We start from the raw sequence: 21,655 nt of genomic DNA on the forward strand, positions 1-21,655 counted from the left end.
CGGATGCCTGGCTGCCGAGTAGCACCTTGCCCCGACTGCAGTGAGAAAAACCTGCAACCACATGCCGTGTACGTCGTCTGCATCAACTCAGCTGCGGCCCATACAGTAGCGTCCCAGCAGTCTCACGACTTGCTCGGGGACGCGTGTCCGGCAGCATCGCCCAGACAAGTTGGTGTCTCGGTTGCACGTCTTTGACTCACTCTACAGCCCCGGTTGTGAGCAACGGCCGTTCTTTGGCTGACTCGAGTGATGGAAGCTGGCACGAAAAGAGTCCCCAGTCTTGTACGCGGGGCAGCTTCCAGGCACAGAGGCTGGTGACACAAGACCTTAGAGATCACTGAGTAAGCATCAGGGATGGCTGACTTTGACGTTCGGAAAGCATTTAGAAGGATTCGAGTAGATCATCTCATGCACAAGCCTAAACCTAGCCAGATTGTTCAATATCTTGCTACCTCCGCTGGGAGCTTGGTCTGTGAGAGATCTTGGAGCTGCGATGCCGGCAGTTTGGATCCGGGAAAGGCGTCCACATTGTACAAAGAACGGGTGACACTGTCCTCGACGGCAGTGTCCGCGGCGGAACACAAGACCACAAGACCGAAGAGCGAGGTAGTCAAAGGCTTCCTGGAGCGTAGAGGACTCTAGAAGCTTCCGGGGGACTGCGCCGTTTCGTGTAACGGCATGTATACTTGATAATGCAGGCGTTGCCAACAACCGCCCGAGGCTGTGATGCCTCCTCGGCCGCTTGCCTCTTTGTGGGACATTGTCGCGAGCCAGGCATAGCCACAGAAGCGACGTGGCATAGCAACAACGTTCATCTCAAGTCCTTCCGGGGCAGACGGCTGCACGCAGAGCAGCAAGCACAACAGGTCCTCTACCCGGCTCAGCCTCCGGATCTTGTCTTTGTATTGTGGCCCTTTCCGTCTCCGGGTTTGGGCCAAAAGGGCGGAGACCACAATTGCCGGTTTGGGGGGCTGCCTGCACAACTCTGATGAAGTCGATGTTTGTGGTATGCATGCAAAACAAGATGGTCTTGTGAGTTTCCTGTAGACTGCCAGCTGGCCTCCAGTGGCTTGTGTAACTAGCGATGTTCCAGTGAGGTGCTAGTTTGGGTCACTCTGTTGTCCTTGGAGAACCAAAGTGCTCGTCCATCTTTCACGCCTCAATCACGAAGCACTCAGCATAATCTCACAAGCTGCTCAAACCATGCCCAGTCTCCTCATTCGACTTCTTGTCTGAAGCCGTGAGACTGTCTATGTTCGCAGTTGATTATCCGATGATCACACCCAATATATAAACCGTGACTGGGAAAGTTGTGACTGCCTAATTCTGTTGTATGGGTTGTGAAATGTCAAATCAATTACCAAGAAACTGAGGTTGTCCTTGACACATCGACTGCCTCACAACGACTCAAATCCCCAAACCCCATGTCCCTCGGGTGATGCTTCGCTTCTTCGTGGATGACCGGTCGTAGACAAGAGCAGTCTCTCATAAAAATCAGATGCTGCTCACTTCGATCCCATTCTTTCATTAGGAGTCCAACCTCCTGAGCAGAGAAGCCTCCACAAAAGTCAGCCGATATCCTGGGGACTTATTCGCTTTCCAACCCCCAACTTGAGAGTGGCCACCTACAACCACTCCGTCAGCCACACCGTCACACAATCCGTCAACCCACGATGGCGCCAAGTCAATCACTTTACGACAACATGGCCATGGACGACAGCCACCGCTACGACAACGTCGCCTACACCGTCTATGTGCCCATCGCCATCTTCTTTGTGCTCTGCCCGGTCGCCGTGAGCACCAAGCTTTGGTCGCGCACCCGCAAGGGAGGCACCCTCGGCTGGGATGATCTGACCAACGTCCTCGCACTCTTCTTCGCCCTGTCCACTGGCGGCGTGCTGCTCGACTGCTGTGCACACGGCTATGGTCGGCACTGGGTGACTCTTGCCACCGACGACCAGCACGAAGCCATGAAGCTCTTCTACATCAGCCAGGTCACCTACAAGACAAGCATCAACCTGACCAAGGCGTCGATCCTGCTGCTCTACCTCCGCATCTTTGGCTCCATCCGCTGGTTCAAGTACGCCTGCGCCTTCATGCTCACCTGCATCGCCAGCTACTGGCTCGCCTCGACGGGCGGCACCTTGTTCCAGTGCACCCCGATCCAGAAGGCCTTCATCCCGTCCCTGCCGGGCCACTGCATCAACAACCTCACCTTCTGGTACGCCAACGCCGGGTTCAGCATCACGACGGACCTCATCATCCTCGTCCTGCCCATGCTCCCCGTGACCACGCTCGAGATCCCGCGCGTGCAGAAGATGGCGCTCATGTTCGTCTTCACCCTCGGCATCTTTGTCGTCATCACCTCGTGCCTGCGCATCACGACCATCGACATCCAGGCAAAGACCCACGACAAGACCTACGACATCTCGTCCACCATGTGGACCGTCATCGAGATGAACGTGGCCATCATCTGCTCGTGTCTGCCCCAGCTGCGGCCCCTTGTGGTCAAGCTGTTCCCCAAGCTCGTCCCGTCGTACTACTTTGCCAGCAGGGAGCGCGAGAGCAAGTCCTTTCTCGGGCTTGGTGGTGGTGGTGGTGGTGGTGTCATGGGTCACCCCGGACAGCTCAACTCGCCAGAGATGGCGAATCGGAACAATGCTTCTGCGACTCACGGCTGCCTTGGCGAAAAGGCCGAGGGCTCGACTAGTCGCCACGCCAGCAGCAACAGCACCAGCAGCAATGGTTCCAAAGACGATGTCACGCTCGTGGCCACCAGTCCGGAGAGCAGGGACATCCACAAGACCACTCACATCTTGGTCGCGGCTGAGCAGAACAATGCGCTCGACAGAGGCGGTTATCTCGTTGCGGTGTCCAGCAACGGCAGCGCAGGAGATGGCAAGCAGGATGTCTAGAGAAATTCCGGAGCATTTCTTGATACCATGGATCTTGTTTGGGGTTCCTTGGCCTTGCCGATGTTCTTGTAGGCCTGGGCCAACAGCGGAAAATGTCCGATGGCGTTTATGGAGGCCGGATTTGGCCTGGACCTTTGTTTTTGTTTTGTATCTTTGTGTTTGGATTCCCCCAGTCGGTGCGATGGAGCAGCGGTAGTGCAGAGGTCAAAAGTGTTCCGCAGGAAGATGAGAGGCCATGGTGAGTTGTGCAGAACAATCATGTACACAGTCAGCTGCCTCGGCTCTGTAGACGCAATTTTTCAATGAATTGAGGCACACGAGTCTGAGACTTTCGATGTTGTCTGTGTAAGTGACAGACGGTCTATGCTACAAATATTGGGAGGTCTAGTGCCAATAGTAGCTGTAATGCATTGCACCTTGTCGCACAACGGACTGTTGCCGCGGTACAGACTTGAGCCCACGATTCGGACGTAAGCTCTCTCCCCAATGGTGTGCAGGTGCGGGATGCTTCCGCGGCCAAAACTCCAAAGAAAATGATGTCATCTTGGCATGTGACCGGGGCACTAAGAGACCTGTCCGACCGTGGTCAACTGCGCAGATGCATATCACACCGATGTTCGCTAGAGTGTGCTACCAGTGGTTCGTGTTTGCCACCAACAAGCGCAGAATAGAACCGCTTCTTTGAACACAGAAGGAACTGCGTGTAGAGCGAGGCCTTCGTGCGTCAATTCCGAACGAAACACGGCGCAGCTTTTTTATTACAGGGCCATTGGTGTTAGGCGTGCCTACAAAGGGACACTTGTCGAGTATGGTGGACACGCAGTAATGCGCGCCAATCGAGTCGCCAGGATCATGAGCAAGAAGTTATTGAAGGACTTTCCCTGTAGCCGTTGCTCGTAGACTTCTTCCCGGCATTACCCTTGGAGGCGAAAGTTGGGGCTTGCTCAACGGGTTCGTGCGCGTGTTCTCACTCTTACCGTGGACGAGGCCTGCTCAACCAGGGGTGTGGCAGGGGCAGATTCTTCATCCCTGGTTGAAGTCCAAGGTTCTACATGACGAGTTCCAACTGACGTCAAAGACACGTATCGAAATTTTTACTGCTCCATTCAGGCCCCCAGATGAGATATGCCAGTAACCCTCGAATTCATCCTGCGTGCTTCGCAAACACTAGTCAGGTGCAGGCGCCCTCAATGCCTGAATTGTCACCTACCTACATATTCTTTGCATCGTAATGACGTTTCCGCTTCCTGCCTCAGGTGAAAGGGATTATGTGAGCTCGGGTTGACATCCTTCAGCGAGGTGAGTCCGAGGCTATGGCCTAGTTGCCGCGGCTAGATACTGGAGATACCCGCCCGGCGCCCTCCCGGCAATTGATTGTGCAGGAGGGCCATGCTTGGCCGTGGACACATTCTCGAAGACATCCACTCGCAGGAACAGGGGCATCTGCAGGTTGGCGTCCCCGCGGCCACTGCGCGCGGAAGTTTCGCGCAGGTGGTGGTGGTGGTGGTGGCTGTGGCATGTGGCTGACGACGGCGCACCAAACCCAGCAGATGTGTTTTGAGGTCTTGCAAACGGTAGTCCCTTAGCTCCGGACCACCGATTGCAGGGCAGGGGTAATCGTGAGCCGTTGCTGGCGTGTTCTGGAGGTTGATGTGCCTTGCCCTGGTCGTGGGGGGAGCTCGACGAGGATGACTCAGAAAAGCCAGGAGGACATGCTCCTCCAAGGTCTTGTCTGGCTGTACAGTCCTCCGTTTATGCCCCACCCTGATAGGTGAGAGCCCGCAGCCTCAGGCAGTCTCGCATGCAGCACCCATGTCCGCCGTAGGGCTGAGGACACTCCCTCGTGGCCAGCTTCTTCCCTCAGCGGGCTGCATGACGACAGCGTGTAAGCTAGATTTGATACGGAGGTGCCAGCGCCCACATCAGTCAGAGCCAGGCCACCGGGGACCTGCGGGTTATCCCTTTCTGCTTTGAGCTGGCCGTTGGCGGCGTCTCCTGGCTGGCTCCAAGTCCCACTTTATCTCACAACTCGAGCCAACCAGATGTTGTAGATGCTCGCAAAGGTCGCCATGCAACCCGACAACCCTTGCTAGTTCCGGCTATCTCACCGGGTATCTTACTGACGCTTCCCCAGGCGGCTGGCGTATGTGATCGAGTGCACTCTGTCAAGTCGGAGCGAGGCCTCCCTATGCCGTCATGTTTTGGCCCAGGGCACCGGAGCTTGGAATATTAGTCAAACATTTGTTATCACCAGTTGCCGAGACAGAGCATTCTAGATGCACCGGAGACGGAGCTTGGTGTCCAGGCGGACTTTTGGAACCAGGCCATGTTTGCACACCTCGACCCTACCTAGGGAGATTCTTACTGCCGTGTCAGCTGGATTCTCGTCACTGACGAGGCACTTCCGGCCAGCTTGAATGATTTTTTTTGCAGTGACTGTGCCCAACCATGACGGCAGGGGCTTGTTGACAGCTTCTTCTCCAGTTTCTGGACCTCGGCTGCTGCCCCTGCCATGCAGCAAGCTTCCACCCACCCTTCGATGAAGAACACGAGGGCCATGCAAGGCAGACTGCCTGTCATGCTGGTGCAAGTGCTTACCCCTTTCAGCCTTGAACGAGGGAGTCCCACAATTGAGCTGCGCAGGGGGGGTCCAGATGGAGCCTCCTTGCAACCACCGCTCGCTCACTCGTCGTTCCTGACAGGATAAACCAGTCTGTCGGGCTTGTGCCGACCCGCGGCATGCCCATATGCATGCGGGACCCCCGAGGGTCCATACGCGAGTGCATACCCGCGTGCCCCCACAGCCCGCCAGCCCTACATAGCCTTATGGATTTCAGTGTTGCGGCGTATGTATGTGTGTGGTGTGGGTGGTTGCCGCGGCGGAGGGTATTAGCTCATCACGCAGGACACTCTTGCGCGCGCGGCGGCGCATGGCTATGTCTCCCCCCCGCCGTCTCACATGTTGCCCAGGGCAAGAAAGAGAGACACGGTCCAAATTTAGCATCACGATGGCATTCAAGGACAAATCCTCGGCTCGATCTGGCGATGCTGGATTATTCGAAACCGTGATATAATAACAAGGCGGCGTGTTCGCCATCGCATCGAAAAGAAAATGTTCAAACCGGACCATCATCGTTGACCGAGAGCATCCACTCGTACACAATCAGAGAGCACTTGTTCTTTTCGCAACCCAGCCTTTGTCTTTTCTCGCCTCCTGCGATTCACGTGGTCGCTCGCGAATCATCGCATCGATTTCCCTACACGGACCGATACTGGACGGCAACTTCGAGATCAACAGACGACGGCGACGACCTGCTGGATGATTGAGTCAGTCTCAAGAGCATATAATCAGCCTGGCTGGACCACGACAAGTTCGACGCGACTCGGCATCACTAGCATACACGGAACCGGAATGAGCAGACGTTGAGTTACAGATAGCCACTTCCAAGCAAAGGGTACGATACACAGCAAGACGCCGAAGCTCAGAACACGCCCTCTCGAAGCCCGACCCAGAATCACCAATATCCTTATCTAGCCCAGCAACTCTTCTTCTGCATTTGCCCCATCCCCTTTGTCTCCGGAAAGACGACAAAAAAACCCGCCAAACTGGACAACTTCTACTTCCCGGCCCCCGGCACCCACCCTTCCACCATGCCGCAGTTCATCCTCGTCGAGCTGCCCTCGTTCCGGCTCAAGACCATGTCGGGTCAGCCCATCGCCCTGGCCGCCAAGCACATTGGCCTCTTCAGCGCGCTGTACCAGTACGTCCGGGCCGGCCTGGTCAGCGGGACCCCCGCCGGGATTTCCTCATCTTCGTCTCCGACGACGACGAACCCGGAGCTGTCGGCGTCTCTGCTCTTCGCCGGCGGGGAGCCGGACACGTGGACGTCGTGCCCCGCGCCGGGCCTGCACGCCGAGGAGGCGCTGCTGGCGGGCTACTTCCACTCGTTCGACCTGCCCGGCGCGTACCCGATCGTCGACGCCCTGCTGATGAGCCACAAGCCCTGCTCCTCGTGCCTGGGCTACTTCTCGCAGGCGGGCAAGACGCTGCGGGATCCCAGCAGCAGCAGCAGCGTCGGGTCCTCGGGGGCTAGCAGCAGCAGCAGTCGGAGCGGGAGTAGCCGTGGCGGTAGCGGTAGCAGCAGAAGTGGCGGTGGCAGTGGTGGTGGGCGTGATGGCGCAGGGAGTAGTTTCCGCGCTCGCTTCACCCCGAGGTCGGACCGGTCGTACACGCCCATCTTCTACCTCGCGCGGTCGCTCGACGCCGAGAGCCGCGCGGGCCTGTGGTTCGAGATGACGAGCATGTGGGGGTCGACTTTCCTGCCCTCGTCGGCCTCGTCCCTGGGCTTGGGGCTGGGGTCTGTCGGAGGTGGTGGTGGTGAGAGTGGTCTGGATGAGCTTGCTGGCGCGAGCATGCTGGCCAGGGGCCAGATGTACTGGCTTGTCCCTGGGAGCGCGTGGTTCGCAGTGCACGAGCAGGAGACCATGACGGATGCGGAGATCGCCGAGGTGGTGATGCAGCAGAATGGAATGCTGGGATACTGGATTGGGAGGTGAGCGTGGGCTGGGCTGTGCATCTGCGACGTCCCGGTGTTGATCGCCAGGGGCATTTTCATCAGTTTCTGTTTTCAAGCGTTGTGAGTTTTGGTCTTTCGCATTTGCTTTGAACATCATTGCGTTGGGAGCATGGTCTGTTTATTGGCGGCGGCTGGCTCGCGGCTTGGGGGCCTTTCTTTGGTCTATTGCTAGGCGTCTGGATGTCGCTTCAACTGAGCATGAGACAAACCAGGTCCGGTATCTGGACGTGTCGGCATTGCATTTGCGGCATTGTTGGAGTTTCTCTCATTTACATAGTGTCTCTTTGAAGTTGAAAGTCGACCAGGGCTTTTGTCCCTATTGTCTCGTTATTTTCTCCCTTCTCGTTTCCCGGGGATGACCACAGGCAGATCTGATGCATCATCACGAGCAAAGTCTAGACATCCTTCTTCGCGCCAACCTTGCCAGCCTTCCTCAGACCAACACTGCTTGTCACGATGCTGATCACTGCAGCAGCGAAGCACGCCCAGAATGCGCTGCGGTACCCCTTGAGGGTAGCGCTTGCCGCCTCGACGCCATTTCCGCCGTGCATCTCGGCCTCTGTCACGCTCGCCGCGATCATGGCCGTGACAGCTGTGCCGATGCTGTTGCCAAGCTGTGTGACAGTGTTGAAGACACCGCCAGCTAGGGCCTGCCGACGGCTGGGGAACTGCGTCGTGATGACAAGGTTGGCAATGTTGAAGAGCAAGTCCGTGCTGATTACCCCCAAACACATTCCCGGGAACCCAGCCGCCCAGTACGTCCAGCCAGGTTCCTGGAGGGCGTACAGAAGAGGTCCAGATGCGCTGATGAGGCCCGACACGAGGACCAGTATGCCCGCGGGGATCTTGTCGACCACCACGCCGGCAACAATGTTGGTCAGCAGCCCGACAATGACCATGGGCAGGAAGCGCAGCGCCGCATTGAGAGAGTCAAGCCCCTGCGTGTCCTGGAAGAAGAGGGTGGCCCAGTAGCCAAAGGCATTGAACCAGGCCCAAACCAGAAACACGGTCACACAAACAGCCGTGAACTCGCGCTGGCGCCAGATGCTGTTGGGTAGGATCGCTGGGCGGCCGAGGCGCTCCTGGCGCCCCTCCCAGAATACGAAGAAGGGCAGCAAGAGCCCGCCAATGACAACAAGGGCAATATTGTGCGGAGCGCGCATCGTGCTGCCCGAGAAGCTGATCTGGGCAAAGATGTATGATAGCAAGGCCAGGCTGCTGCTTGCGGAAGCGACGCCGACCCAGTCAAACTCGTGGACTAGGGCGTGGCGGATGTTGGAGACAGGCGGTGCGATGCGCGGCAAGGTAAAGTATGCGAGGACAAAGGCGACGGCGTTGGCACCAGCGGCGAGGTAATATGCCGTCCGCCAACCGGCGGCCTGCGCGAGGAGCCCGCCCAGGACGAGCCCCGATGCGAAGCCGATGGGGCTGCCGGCGCCGAAGGAGGCAAAGGCGAAATTGCGAGGCTTGCCGCTGGGGAACGTGTTCGTGATGGTGCTGACGGCGGTAGGCATGCAGAAGGCCATGGAGACGCCCTGCAGCGTGCGGAAGACGATGAGTTGGTTGCTCGTCTGGGCCAGCGCGACTGCGAGCGTCCAGCCGCAGTTCAGAACACAGCCGATGAGGAAGACGGGCCGGTTGCCAACCACATCAGCGATGGCGCCGAGGAGCAGCAGCGTGCAGGACAGGGCGAGCGCGTAGACCGAGGCCGGCCACAGGAGCAGGCTGGGGGGGATTTCGAGGTCGGCAGCGATAGCGGGCAGGGCCACGGTCAGCGTGCCCGAGTTGAAGGTGTTGAGGAAGGCGATGCAGGCCAGCGTCGCTATCAGAGACACCGACTGCAGCTTGCTTCGCCGAGGAAGTGCGGTGACATCGTCGTCGGCAGGCTGGTCTGGCAGAGCTAGAGGCGAGTCGACCGCACCATGGGCTCCAGCCTGAGGGGATGTGACAGCGCCCTGCTTGGCGAAATGCGAGAGCTCGTGCTCCTCTGCAGCGCCTGTAGGCGAAAGGATCGTCGTTGAAATCATGGCGGCCTGGAGAATGGTGTGGCTCCGGTAGAATGAGGTAGCGCGATCAGCGACTTGGTAGTGTGGTGGTCGCAGTGGAAGCCATTCTGATGGCTGAGGCTTTATAGAACGCAGTGTTGCCTAATCCCAAGATGCAACCCATGGACCGCTGGATGCAGGATTACATGATGGGCCATTGCCTTACGGCGGTGGAGCTAGAGAAGGGCCAAGAGCAGCTTGTCGATGGGAAGGCGTGATAACATGCAGATGAGCATCCATGTAAGGTGAACAAGGTGACTCATTGGATGGAGGGCACTTGCCAGGTGTGGGCCTGAAGTCCGACCCACGTCATATCTGGCATTGCTCGTCAAGGGCGCCCAGCATGATATGCACACGAACAAGCGGCATTGCAATGCACAAGAAAGCTGGCGGGTTTCTGAGGTCAAGACGTGAACAAACTAGGATGGACGGCTGGACCGTCAAGACTCAAAAAGGCTACCCCGCAAGGGTCCTGGAGTGTTGCCCGACAAGGAAATCGCTGCGAGCACGACCATTGGGCAGACAAAACGCGATGGAGATGGGCGGACACTTATGGGGAGAAACCAGAAGCGCTAGGCCTAACTCCTCCAGTGCTTGCTGCATCCAGGTCCCCGACGCTAGTACGCGAACTCAGATTTAGCTTTCACGATATACGCCGATCTGCGTTGAACCCCGAGTGAAGCCAAACCCCGTGTTGTATAAGTAGCACCCGCGGGCCCCAAGGCACGAGATGGTAGAGCCATCAACTGTACACCTCAAAACTTGAGACAGCACCTGAGAAGTGAGGCCACGGATATACAACTTGCAAGCACCCAGCTTGAGTCGATAGATCACAAGTCAGGGTCGGTTATCACTGATTCTTCATCTTCGGATCCTGGACCCACCGCCGTCATCATGCTGTCTGCTTCAACCTTCTCCAAACTCCTCCAGGCCGCAAGCATCGCCTTTGGCATCGTGCCCATTGGCTTCGAGGTGAACTGGTACTACAGCACGGCCTCGGGCCTGTCCTTCTTCCACCTCGACCCCCCAGCGGTGGGTTCCGAGCATCGCCCCACGGTTGACTGTATGGCATCGGTCATTGGAGTGCGCAACTTCGCGCTCGGCACCTCGATGGTCGCGGCTGCCCTGATGCGGGAGAAGAGGACGCTGGGCGTTCTCTACTTGTCCTTTGCGGTGATTGCGTTTGTCGACGGGGTCGCGACAAACCGTGCGGCTGGCGAAGGGGGCGGCGACCATTGGAGCTACATCCACATTGTGGCCGGGCTGGGCATTGCGAATCTGTGGACGGCGGGATGAGGATGTCCGGCGCAAGGGCAAAGAGGCGATCGTGCGGCTAATATGGCATTCTGTATTGGTTGATGCCGTTCAGCAGCAGTTGTACTATCGATGAGAATATTGAGGAGACAATATGAGAGAATGCGCACCTAATAGCCAAAGAGGCCAATGGTACAACCACTAGGACTGCGGCCGACAGTGAATCCACCGGCCCCGGCAGCCCCGCCGCTCACCCCAGCCGCCCCAGTGTTGAGCCTTATCGATAGAGCTCGGGGCATTTTTGGTGACCATGCCTTCACGTTGATTGCTAATGCGTCTCCCACCTTTGGCGGTGGATCTTTTGACATCGTCAACCTCTTGGCCTCTCTGACACCTTCAGCGAGCTCGCGTCTTTACAACTGCGCCAATCCACCTAGCGATACGTCTGCAAACCCAACTTGACATCATGCTGTGCTCACAATGCCAGCGCATCACCGCTAGAGCAGCTTCGCGCAGTGGCTCTACCCTGCGCCAGCTCGCCGCGCCTTCAGCCTCGGCTTTCTCAAACTCATCCTCAGCGTCAGCCCGAGTGCGGTACACGACCTCAACACATCAGCCTATTCCACAACTTTCGCGGGCAGCCGGTTTCAGAAATGGCGTTTCCTCCCTACGGCCCTACTCCTCAACAATAACAACACCACCGCCAGCCAAGCCCGACTACCTCGACGAGAACGAGTCACAGATTTGGGACAAGCTCGCGGCCGAGTTCGCCCCGACGGAGCTCTCGGTCAAGGACATCTCGGGCGGCTGCGGGTCCATGTACGGTATCGAGATTGCGTCGGAAAAGTTCCGCGGCACCAACATGCTCAAACAGCAGCGCATGGTCAACGCCGTGCTCGGCGAGCAGATGAAGGAGTGGCATGGGGTGCAGCTGCGGACCAAGGTGCCTCAGGCGTGAGGGATCCAGTCGGACGAACTCCTGGAGGAGTACAGCAATGCTTGGTTTGACGACGAGTCATCTTGGCTGATCAGGGACCTTTGAGAGTCGTGTATTACTAGAGGAATGATGTACAATATCATGGTGGATGGAGAGTGTCGCCAGGGAGCCAAAGAGGCAGGCCGGATCTTAGAGCTTTGGCAACAACTAAAGAGGCCAAGAAGGAGCAGGGCATTAGCTAGAGGCTTGTTCCCGCCTTGGCTATAGCTGGTGAATGTAAGCATGAACGACGACAGCAAAGCCATGCGCAGAGTGTTTCTTCAGCATGGCTCTCGGCGTGGCTGTCAGTATGTGCGTAAGATCCGCCAGCCGAATGGCGGGCGGCTGAAACTGGTCGTGGAGATGGTCAAGTACGAGGCTGGGACTGTGAACCACCCACTTCAGCGTCTGGGCAAGGGGATCCGCGGATGGTGCAAAGCATCGGGCTCGGCTGAGCCTCTCAAGCGCTTCTTGTCTGGAGCGGCAAGAGCCACACATCCGGTGCCGTCAACGTCAAGTCTCACCTTTTCGACCTCGCAGGCCGCCATTCAACGGTTAATTCTGATCTCACATGCACCTCCAGCAGCATCACCCCACGCCACACACACGCTTTAAACGGGGCCAAATTCTCCGATGCTCCTTCGCCTCCAAAACCCAACGGCCGCCCATGTACTAGACACCCTCAGTCAGTGTTTGTCAACTTGTCGATGATATGGCAAAAGACCATCAGCATGCTCCGGCCACCAGTGGGATAGCATGCTGTTGCAGGACGCACCTCATCGTGAAACCAAGAAGCCGGCATGATCCTCGCTCGGCCCGCCTCAGCTTCCCTTGGAGGAGCGTCCAATAGTCTCTCGTTCCCAGTTGGCATGCGGAGTCGACGCACGCTTCGGACGGGTGGCGTCGCCAATAGCCTGCCAGCCCGACGGCGTGTCTGACCCGTGCGGCAGGCACCGCAGATGGCGACATCTCAGCTGCGGGAGCAGCCAGTTCGCCCTGCTGGCACCTCGATTCAGGGATCCGTTTTCCGCGAAGTTCAGTCACCCGGAGGTTCAGCCACCCGGAGCAGCGTGACGGGGATTCCGACAGGCCGTAGTAGTTCCTGAGTAGCCGGGGAGCACGTCCCGCTGTCAATGGTGCGTGTTGTGGCTCATTCTACCGCCCCAGAGCGGGACAGCCCATCAGCGTCGACCATCGACACGCTTGACATGCACTAATATGTACCCAATCGGCTGGGACACTGGCAGGCTGAAGAACACGGGACGGGAGCCACTTGTCCAATCACTGCAACTGCATCATGACGCCAGCAAGGATTGCGCGCACAGCCATGCATGTGCAACGACAACGAAGCTGCAATACTCCGAACGGATTAATGCAGATTCCACACGTAGCTCTGACACTGCCAAGAGCAAGGAAATGAAAAAAGAAAGCTCGTGATCGTGCAGACTCGCGACCGAATATGATCACTCCGTTCAGCTCCTGCTCGGACGAAATCGGCCCATGCGAACACAGGGTAGTCAGTCCCGGTCTAAGAATGCTTATCCCTGCCGCTCATCAAGGCTTCCAGGGGTCCGGCTGGGGGGCCCTGGCTCCGGTTACCTCAGAGGAGAGCGCCATTGGTCCCAGAGACTTGGAACTTTGGCGATGAGATCTGCCCAAAAGGAGCTGCATGAGGCTGTGGCACGCTGCGATCTGATTCTATCGGGTGTTAGACGATCCATGCTGCCCCAGGGTCCATCTCAAACATCTCTCACGGAGTCCGATCGCGGGTTGACATGTCTTGTTCCGATAACTTGGGAAGCTCGCCTCAGGCCCACCAGGTACTGGAAATGCCCCGGACAGGGCCATGCAAGAAGCAAATATGGGTTAGTTTTTGAGACGTCACCATCAAATTCCATCAAGGGTTGGCTGCTGGAGCTGCTCCCATACCAAGGCGGTCCTCATGTTCCACCAACCCGTGACGGAGCTGTTGACATCACCTGGGCAGTCGTTCCGGTTCTCCCTCTGTCTCTGCAAGACTATTGCCTCCCCCTTCGATCCACCCTAGTCAGAAGCACGAGCACATCAATGACAAGGTAACCATTGATTCCGCCAAATCATATAAACTTGGGCGCGCGGCTCGAGTTGACTTGGGCGACGACATTCTTGACAGCGATTTCTCTTTCGCAGAATTGTTTGATTCTCACGGCACCAAATCCATCCTACTGCCCCTTGACCTCTCATGCCAAGGCGTCAAGCCTCAACGCACACATGTTCAAGCAAGAGATTGACATGGACATCGCGATCCAACCGCCAGCCGAGGTTCAAGCAGGATCGACAATGTATCCACCGGTAGTCATCCGTATTCCTCCAAGACCCCCCATTCAGAACGACTCTTCTATGCCAGAGATTTTCCAGGGCTATCTACAGGACGACAGCGGTAATGTCGTAGAGGAATGTGGTCCATACATCGCATCACCGCAGCCAGTCAACACCTCCACATCGAGGACATCTGTGATCGGAGGCGCAGACTCTCAATATGTCGTCTTCCCAAACATTATTGTCGATGCTCCGGGGACATATACTTTCACGGTACGATGTTATGACACAACGAACGGTTTGCAGTCTTGGACGATCCTCGGTGCAGTTCACACAAAATCTTTCACGGTCGCAGACTGTGCGGTCTTAGAAAACAAGCCCAGTAAGTTCTCTTCCCAAGACTCATCTACATAATACAGACAATACAGACCTTTGCACTTGATCACAAGATATAAAGTGTCCATGATAGCTCTACCGTGCATGTTGACTAATCAATCACAGATGAAACAGAACAGAGGTTACTTGAAGAACTGAAGGCCAGCGGCAACTTTGGACTATGATTCCACGGGCGGAGCGAGGTTCAGGTTAATCGGGCGAATAGTGAAAAGGACAAGCAAGGTGTCCGATATTGGTTGAAGATGAACGAGTCACAGCAGTATCAAGCCTTCTCGAGGGACGGATCAACTGAGCAATGCCATTCGTGCAACACAACACGATACCCATTTTTCTTTAAATGTCTAAGCTCCAGCCTCCAATATACTGAGAACTCATCCATCGTGCCCCGTCCACAAATTTGTTCGCCAGTATGGTGCTCAGCTGAATCTGAAGCAAAGTCGCGATTGTATGAATGTGCTGGCAACCCCTTTGGGCATCAACGTCGTCCTCCTTGGGTACGGCGTGAGGATCAAAGCAGGTCATGATCTGCACTAGCACGGTTAGTGAGACCCAAGGGTACCCCAGCTTGGAGAGAGGCACCAAAGCCCTCGGCTGAAGATGCCTCCGCCTGGCTCGGCGGCTGGGACAACATGCAGCATCCGGAAAGCATCCCGCCAGGGACTGGCCGCCGTTCGTATAGCATGAGCGCAGTTCTTACAGCAGCCGACACAAGGCAATGATGATTCCAAATCAGTGGCATGCACCATGTCAAGCCACATGAACTCCAGTCCCCTGGATGATGGCCGCATGTCTCAAGCCACGACGACCTTCAGCCTCTTTACCGGCCCTTAGCGTATCTGCCTGCCAGAGCAAAGACTGGGCAGTAACAACTACGTAGAGGCCACCAGAGGTGATGGGGTGCGGGTGCGGGTTTGACCGGCGCCACAGGGCTCGGGCAGGGGGGGGCGCGCATGCGCATGCGCATCATTATCAGCCCTCGTTGTCGCGGCGGACCCCCCCCCCCGTCCTCCAAATGCAGTCTCCTATCTTTCTAATTCTGGCACGAAATGCCACGAGAGACACTACAAGATCGCCGTCGGGTCCGACAGGGGGACGCACGCCGCGTGGGTGTGGGTGTGTCCCAGGTCAACACGGCAAGGGCATGGCAGTGCTTCATCTGTTCCATGCAGGTGCGGGTTAGATCGAACCCCCTGTCTGAGATCGTGCTTGTTGCTGGGGAGTGAAAAAGAAAAGAAACAAACAGGTCCCGGTTCACCACCACCACCATCAAGACAACTGGCAAGGGGGGTTGCATAACCTTGGCCTGGAGAGGGGGAGCGGGAGTTTTTGGTGAGAGGGGGAAAAGAAAAAGGACGGGGAGAAAAGAAAAAAAAGCAAATGTTTCAAAGGTAGGAACTTTCCTGGGAAATCAGATTACGTATATGCTGGGGGGTCGAGCACTGTGGCTGAATGATGAATGGCATCAACTCTGCGGGACTCGGCACGGACAGTGGCTGAAACGTGCGACCTTACGAAGTGAATCTATTCTTCCCGGTATCAATATTTCTCGATTCCCGTCTTTGCTCCCATCGGTAATACGAGATTCCGGCATGCAGGGTCTTGGGGAAAAGGAACAGGAGAAAGCAAGCGAGCGACCGAGGCAGTCACGATTACCCTGCCCTGCCCTGCTCATGTTCCCACAACCTGTAGTAAAAGTTCCGATCTAACCGATTCTCTGTGGCGAGGACACAAAGTACAGATTGAGCTTGGTATACGACCACTCACCATGGTTCTGCCTGAACGGATCTGATTGCTTGCTTGCCAGGCGGTGCGGGCATGACACACGGTGGTGACGATGCGTGGTTGAGTGGAAGCAAGACCCCCCCCCCTCCTCCTTGAGATGGTGCTGGAGCTGAGCTTTAGCATAGCTGAGTTGAGCTTGGTCCGGGTTCCCTACCCGACACGGACCAAGAGCGCCGGGCTGAGTTGGTGGAGGACGGGGGAGGGCTCGTTTGCCGATGTATAGTAATCATGCGCGTATGCGTGTGCCTGCATGCATAGAAGAAGTGTAGAGAGGTGTGTGTGTGTGTGTGTGTGTGTGTGTTGGCAGGACAGTGAAGATATGCATGCATGTACTCACTGGCTCCTACAATCCCTTGCGGGCCCTGCGGCAATCCGTGTCAACACTTTTGAGCCAGAGGTAAAGGCTGTAGCTTTTCCACATGCTCGAGGCGTTGAAGATCTTTGTGGCTGTTGGCTTATTCCTGATTTTTACCCGAGATAGTGGACGCCCCTTATTGGTGGCAGATGGTGATAACGTGGGCAGGCGGGCAGATAGGCCGGCAGGTAAGTGGGAAGGGAGTTGAGATGCATGTAGTGTGCGTCAGGCTTCATTCATGGCCTGGCCAGCGGTGAAACCTGAGAGACTGGCTTCCTCGGTTGCATGTTTGTTCCCCCGGGAGGAGACTGAAGATCAGATCTGGCGCAGACCAGACATGAATTTCGTCGTTGTGAAGGTGCCCGCCGGAGCGGGAATTGTTTTTTATGTAGCACGGCTGGGTTCTTACTCGACCTCCTCGCTGCGCGCAGGAAAGAACAAAATGTGTACACATTTCGCAGAATGCCCACGCTGCTCCGGAGAAAAAACATACAAAAACGACGCGGGATCGTGGTGGTGCACGTGCTTTTTTTTCTCTCTTCGCCTTGTCCTTTTGTCCTCCTCCCCAATAATGGTCGAGCACCATGTAGCAAGGCGCTTGTAGGGTTCCGTCCGCTACTGGAACCTGCGCGTGCACGTTCGTCTCCAGCATTTGTGTATCTAAATTGCGGCTTGAATTGTTCTAGGAATATTCTTTTGGTCGGCAGGGAAGGAAACAAGCTCGTTCACTGCGAAGTTCATCTTGTTTGTAATACAATCTTCTTCCTGTGCGTGGTTGATATCTCTGGCCTCTCACGGATTAGTGCAGAGCCTTGAATTATCAGATGGACTCGATATAAAATGCAGAGATGTCCGAATGAATGAAGCCAGGCGGGAAATTTCAACCTGATCCCCCATGAACTTCGCACTTGCCAGACGAAGGTGCGCCCTTACGCCTTCTCGGGGTGACGAGAAATGACGAGTGGTGGGATTACAGAAAAGCTATCTGGCCATTTTCCGAATTCGAGAATCTTCGTCTCATTTCTGCACAGAGACAGCCGGCGCGTAAGCCGTTTTCTACTTCCTTCCAATCAAATATTTGAGCACTTGGCGGCGACCTTGACATGATGAGGCGTCCCAAGAGGATCCGGTCCTTCGGGCCAGGGGGTCTTTTCACCCCCTCGGCATCCAGCAAATGGTGCAAAAGCGCCATGAGCGCCGATAGGCTCCTGGAAAAGACCTCCGGCCTGATAACCAAGATCGCGAGCTGGGTTGTAGACACCGAAGAACGTCAGTCGTTCTCCCCAAGTTGTGCCAGATGGTATGACTGGCTGGGTACGTACACGGTACTTGCGATTGTGCTGTGGTGGGCTGCTGGTAGTTGATGGTAGAAGTAGGCCGGGGGACTTATGCAGGACATCACCTGCCACATCCGTTGAGCCCATCGGCATAAACGAAACCCCCATTTTTACTGAAGTGAAGATAGCCAATACTGTCTGGAACAGCTACTACTATTTGATCATGACTTGACTGAGGATGCGTGGGACTGCCTCCTCTGGAGCTGAAGGTGAACGCTTTGGATAGGCTTGCAGTCATATGAGCACCACGTGCTGCAGATACTCATGGATTCCAGCGAGCGCAGCGCCATCTACAAAGCTCCATCTTGGCCCTGTAGTTGTAAAATTGCGTAGGGACTGGACAGACTGAATGAGCTTTAATCCTTGCCTGAGACGTACAGTCACTTCTCTGCACATATTTCCAAATTAAATCGTGCTTGGTGGTGCTGGCAGCGAGTAAGCACGAGCTTAGGCAATCCGATGAAACATGTGGCACAACAGCGTGGACTGCCAGAGGCTCTCAGTTTGACAAACTGGACCTGCATATGTCCAGGGGTGCTCGGTTGACTTGGACCAAGTGACATGCTTAAGACGTGCTGATATTGCTGTCATTCCGTGCATGGATGCGGTCGACCCTGTCATGGACGAGTCAGGCCTAAGACCACCTCACTCGGCTGAAAGATAAGATTCGTGACTGTTGCATACAGAATCCGCCGGACGTCGAGCGTAGTTCATCCTGTGGATGCTTCCTTCTAGTGTTTACTCAGGTGAGAAATCTTAGGTAAATTGTTTCAGGTGAACGTAGGCAATGGGATGAACCTAAATAAATGGGAGCAGGGGGGTTTGCCATGGCTCCGGACTGTGAGTGAGACGATGGACTATCTCGAGCTGCTGGGCCGCGGCCAAGAGTTAGCAAGGGGGCTAGAATGGTGGAAACACCACACGAAGAGCGCGATGTCGACGGATGCGACAGGCGGAGATTCTGGGGCAGGGGGAGGATGGCGGGGCAGCTGTCATCTAGAAGAAACAGCAGAGCCAGGAGGGCCCTGGCCTGCCCCGCTGCCTGCAGCCCGACTGGCCATGAGCAGACGACTGGCGCCGTCGCCGCCGTTTCTAGCGCGATGCGCACCCCGGGCTTCCCTGCTCAGAGGGAGATCAGCTTGGCCGCCAGGGTGCCGCCAGCGATGGCAGTTCCCGGGCTGGCCATGGATGAACAGAGGGGACCCTATGCAATGGTCCTGTGCAATGGTTCTGATATAAAGCCAACGACACTCGCCCACGATGGCTTCTCACTTTTGACTGTTCCAGCACGCTTCAATCGCCAAGCAGGGCATCACTCTCTCTTTTCACCACTCACTTTCTTTCATCCTTCACTGCGTGAACTACCAACATTCTTTTCCACCACCCACGAGGAACCAGCTTCTTCCACATTCTCGACAGATTCAGTCCCAGTGACTTCACATTCAGCCAATCACTCACTAGTCTTCCAACCATCGCATCCTTCTTTCCAAAGATGTCCATCAAGTCCGCCATTGCCCTTGCGGCCGCCTTCAGCGCCAACGCCGTCCTCGGCCACGGCCTCGTCAGTGGAACCGTGACCGACGGCACCTACAACCAGGGCTATATTCTCAACTACTTCTACCAGAAGCAGAGCACGGGCAGCTTCCCAAAGGTGTCGGGTTGGTACGCCGAGAACCTTGACAACGGCTTCGTCGACGGCACGGGCTACACCAGCCCCGACATCATCTGCCACAAGAACGCGGCTCCTGGACAGGCCGTCGCCACCGTCGCGGCGGGCGGCAAGATCGAGTTCCAGTGGACCGCGTGGCCGGCGTCGCACTTCGGCCCCATCTTCACCTATGCCGCCTCTTGCGGCGGCGACTGCACCAAGGTCGACAAGACGACGCTCAAGTGGTTCAAGATCGACGAGGTCGGCTTCGACGTTGCCACGCAGAAGTGGAAGGTCGACGACATGATTGCCAACAACAACACGTGGGTGACGACGGTCCCCTCGGCCCTCAAGGCCGGCGACTACGTATTCCGCCACGAGATCATTGCCATGCACGCCGCGCAGCAGGACAACGGCGCCCAGAACTACCCGCAGTGCGTCAACGTCAAGGTCACCGGGTCCGGCACCGAGCTGCCCCAGGGCGTCGCGGGCACTGCCCTGTACACCGCCAACCACCCGGGCATCAAGTTCAACCCCTACACTCAGATCTCGTCGTACCAGATTCCCGGCCCGGCGATGCCCGCTGTCTTTGCCAAGGGTGGTAGCGGTACTAGCCCGGCTCCCAGCCCGAGCCCGACCACGACTCCTGTTGCTCCCCCGGCAGCTTCGTCGACCACCGCTCCTTCCGCCCCATCTGCCACGCCGACTTGCACTTCCGTGCCCAAACCCTCAAACCCTGGCACCGAGCTGCCCGAGACTTTCACTCTCGAGACGTTCATCTCGTGGCTGCAGAATGTGGCCGGCAAGAAGACCAACAGCCACCGCAGTCACCCTCGCGAGATGAAGCTCTAAGAGGGTGTATGCTCCAACATCCGGCTGAGATGCTGCGATACTTGTGGCTTCACACCGACTGTCCATAGTAGTAGATCTCGTCACTTTGGCTGCGATCTCGCCCCTTCTTCTTCTCCTCCTCCCCTTTTGTCCCCCAGTTCTATAAATGTGTCGGCACTGTATATTGATGACATTTACCCTTCTTTCTCCTGTTCCTCGCCTGGACGGCGGGAAGCTTCTTCTTCTTCTTCCTATATAGAGCCCTGGTGAGATAGCCATGTGCTTATGTACAAATTCATAACATGCCACATTGAACACGATGAATCTCCGCCTGCAGCGATGCAAAATGCCTTAGGTGCTCATTGATTGACTGTCTTGCCTCTATATTTTGGCAGCGACGAGCCGCTGCACAAAATGCATCCGACCAATCTCAGGCATTTACATTAGGCATGTGGGTATTGCTTGGCTGGCAGCAGCATTTTCGTCTCGAGAGAACTGGCCTGGGGCCCACGTTCGTCCACATATCCAATGGAGGATGGGTACACTAGGTAGTTGACGAGACAAGAACAATCGTTTCAGGCGGAATGTGCGTATGATTATCGAATGACTCTATTCTGGAGTGTAAGTGCTCCCTTCTGCCAGCATTATTTTGTCATGCACGGTGATGTGCAGGTCGTGCTTGTTGCCGAACAACGTCATAGCTAATGGCTGTCCACAACTTGACGAAAGGGTTGCATTGTGGCTTATGTAAGGCGTGTTTGTTGGAGCATCCTCCTGTCGCATGCAAGCGAAAGCATGAGACGGTGTGGGTTGCCCAGGTAGCCGAGCGTTTTCGGAACGGGACTAGCGCAGCATGAACGGTTGACCGGGGCCGGTTGGGCGTCTCCGAGACATTTCATGCGTGCAAGTTTGATGTGCAGTGTATTAGTGATGCGTGCTAAGTAGCGGTTCGGATCTGGAAGCGTTCCCTGTGAAAATTGGGAATTGAGGCTGGCGAATGGATAGCTTCTGGAGAATCGAAAGGGAAGAGGAGCAGACGGGCGGGACCATGAGTGACAGTTTGCTGTCATCCATGGATGTCATGTCACCAGGAAGGAGCAGGTGACGGCAGTGGAGCCTGCCGAGTTGGGCTGCAGGCGGAGTGAGGCACTCAATCAATCAACAATCAACAAAGGCAGACCAGATGCACGAGGAGTACATGCCCCGCCACCACATTTTCTGCGACAGCCGGGGTACCTGCA

At 56.3% G+C, this 21,655-nt stretch overlaps 7 protein-coding genes across 7 annotated transcripts; 5 read left to right on the forward strand and 2 right to left on the reverse strand.

Moving 5' to 3' along the window:
* Positions 1-1,739: 1,739 nt before the first annotated feature.
* B0I36DRAFT_218029 (uncharacterized protein) lies at positions 1,740-2,534 on the forward strand (the record flags this gene model as incomplete). The annotated part of the gene is made up of 1 exon (XM_046148994.1): positions 1,740-2,534. A coding segment is annotated over one exon (795 nt), but the record flags the coding sequence as incomplete, so codon positions are not given.
* Positions 2,535-6,321: 3,787 nt separating this feature from the next.
* On the reverse strand, positions 6,322-7,589 carry B0I36DRAFT_428760 (uncharacterized protein; the record flags this gene model as incomplete). The annotated part of the gene is made up of 2 exons (XM_046162467.1): positions 6,322-6,668; positions 6,885-7,589. 2 exons carry the CDS (start codon positions 7,587-7,589, stop codon positions 6,447-6,449), a joined length of 927 nt encoding a protein of 308 aa, XP_046017429.1. The 3' UTR covers positions 6,322-6,446.
* Positions 7,590-7,887: 298 nt separating this feature from the next.
* B0I36DRAFT_372426 (major facilitator superfamily domain-containing protein) lies at positions 7,888-9,777 on the reverse strand (the record flags this gene model as incomplete). The annotated part of the gene is made up of 2 exons (XM_046160114.1): positions 7,888-9,340; positions 9,704-9,777. The coding sequence occupies 2 exons, from the start codon at positions 9,775-9,777 to the stop codon at positions 7,888-7,890; spliced, it is 1,527 nt and encodes a 508-aa protein (XP_046017430.1).
* A 169-nt stretch (positions 9,778-9,946) lies between these two features.
* On the forward strand, positions 9,947-10,961 carry B0I36DRAFT_315980 (uncharacterized protein). The gene has a single exon (XM_046152942.1). It carries the CDS (start codon positions 10,432-10,434, stop codon positions 10,831-10,833), a length of 402 nt encoding a protein of 133 aa, XP_046017431.1. The 5' UTR covers positions 9,947-10,431; the 3' UTR covers positions 10,834-10,961.
* Positions 10,962-11,130: 169 nt separating this feature from the next.
* B0I36DRAFT_78027 (bola-like protein) lies at positions 11,131-11,880 on the forward strand. Its single transcript, XM_046163361.1, has one exon. It carries the CDS (start codon positions 11,258-11,260, stop codon positions 11,747-11,749), a length of 492 nt encoding a protein of 163 aa, XP_046017432.1. The 5' UTR covers positions 11,131-11,257; the 3' UTR covers positions 11,750-11,880.
* A 2,046-nt stretch (positions 11,881-13,926) lies between these two features.
* B0I36DRAFT_78036 (uncharacterized protein) lies at positions 13,927-14,674 on the forward strand. Its single transcript, XM_046163362.1, has 2 exons — positions 13,927-14,447; positions 14,567-14,674. The coding sequence occupies exons 1-2, from the start codon at positions 14,018-14,020 to the stop codon at positions 14,623-14,625; spliced, it is 489 nt and encodes a 162-aa protein (XP_046017433.1). The 5' UTR covers positions 13,927-14,017; the 3' UTR covers positions 14,626-14,674.
* Positions 14,675-19,086: 4,412 nt separating this feature from the next.
* Positions 19,087-20,741, forward strand: B0I36DRAFT_315986 (glycosyl hydrolase family 61-domain-containing protein). The gene has a single exon (XM_046152943.1). The coding sequence runs from the start codon at positions 19,428-19,430 to the stop codon at positions 20,433-20,435; it is 1,008 nt and encodes a 335-aa protein (XP_046017434.1). The 5' UTR covers positions 19,087-19,427; the 3' UTR covers positions 20,436-20,741.
* The last annotated feature ends 914 nt before the right edge of the window (positions 20,742-21,655 follow it).

Source organism: Microdochium trichocladiopsis (assembly GCF_020744255.1).
Source record: "Microdochium trichocladiopsis strain MPI-CAGE-CH-0230 chromosome Unknown B0I36scaffold_2, whole genome shotgun sequence".
Lineage (NCBI taxonomy): Eukaryota > Fungi > Ascomycota > Sordariomycetes > Xylariales > Microdochiaceae > Microdochium > Microdochium trichocladiopsis.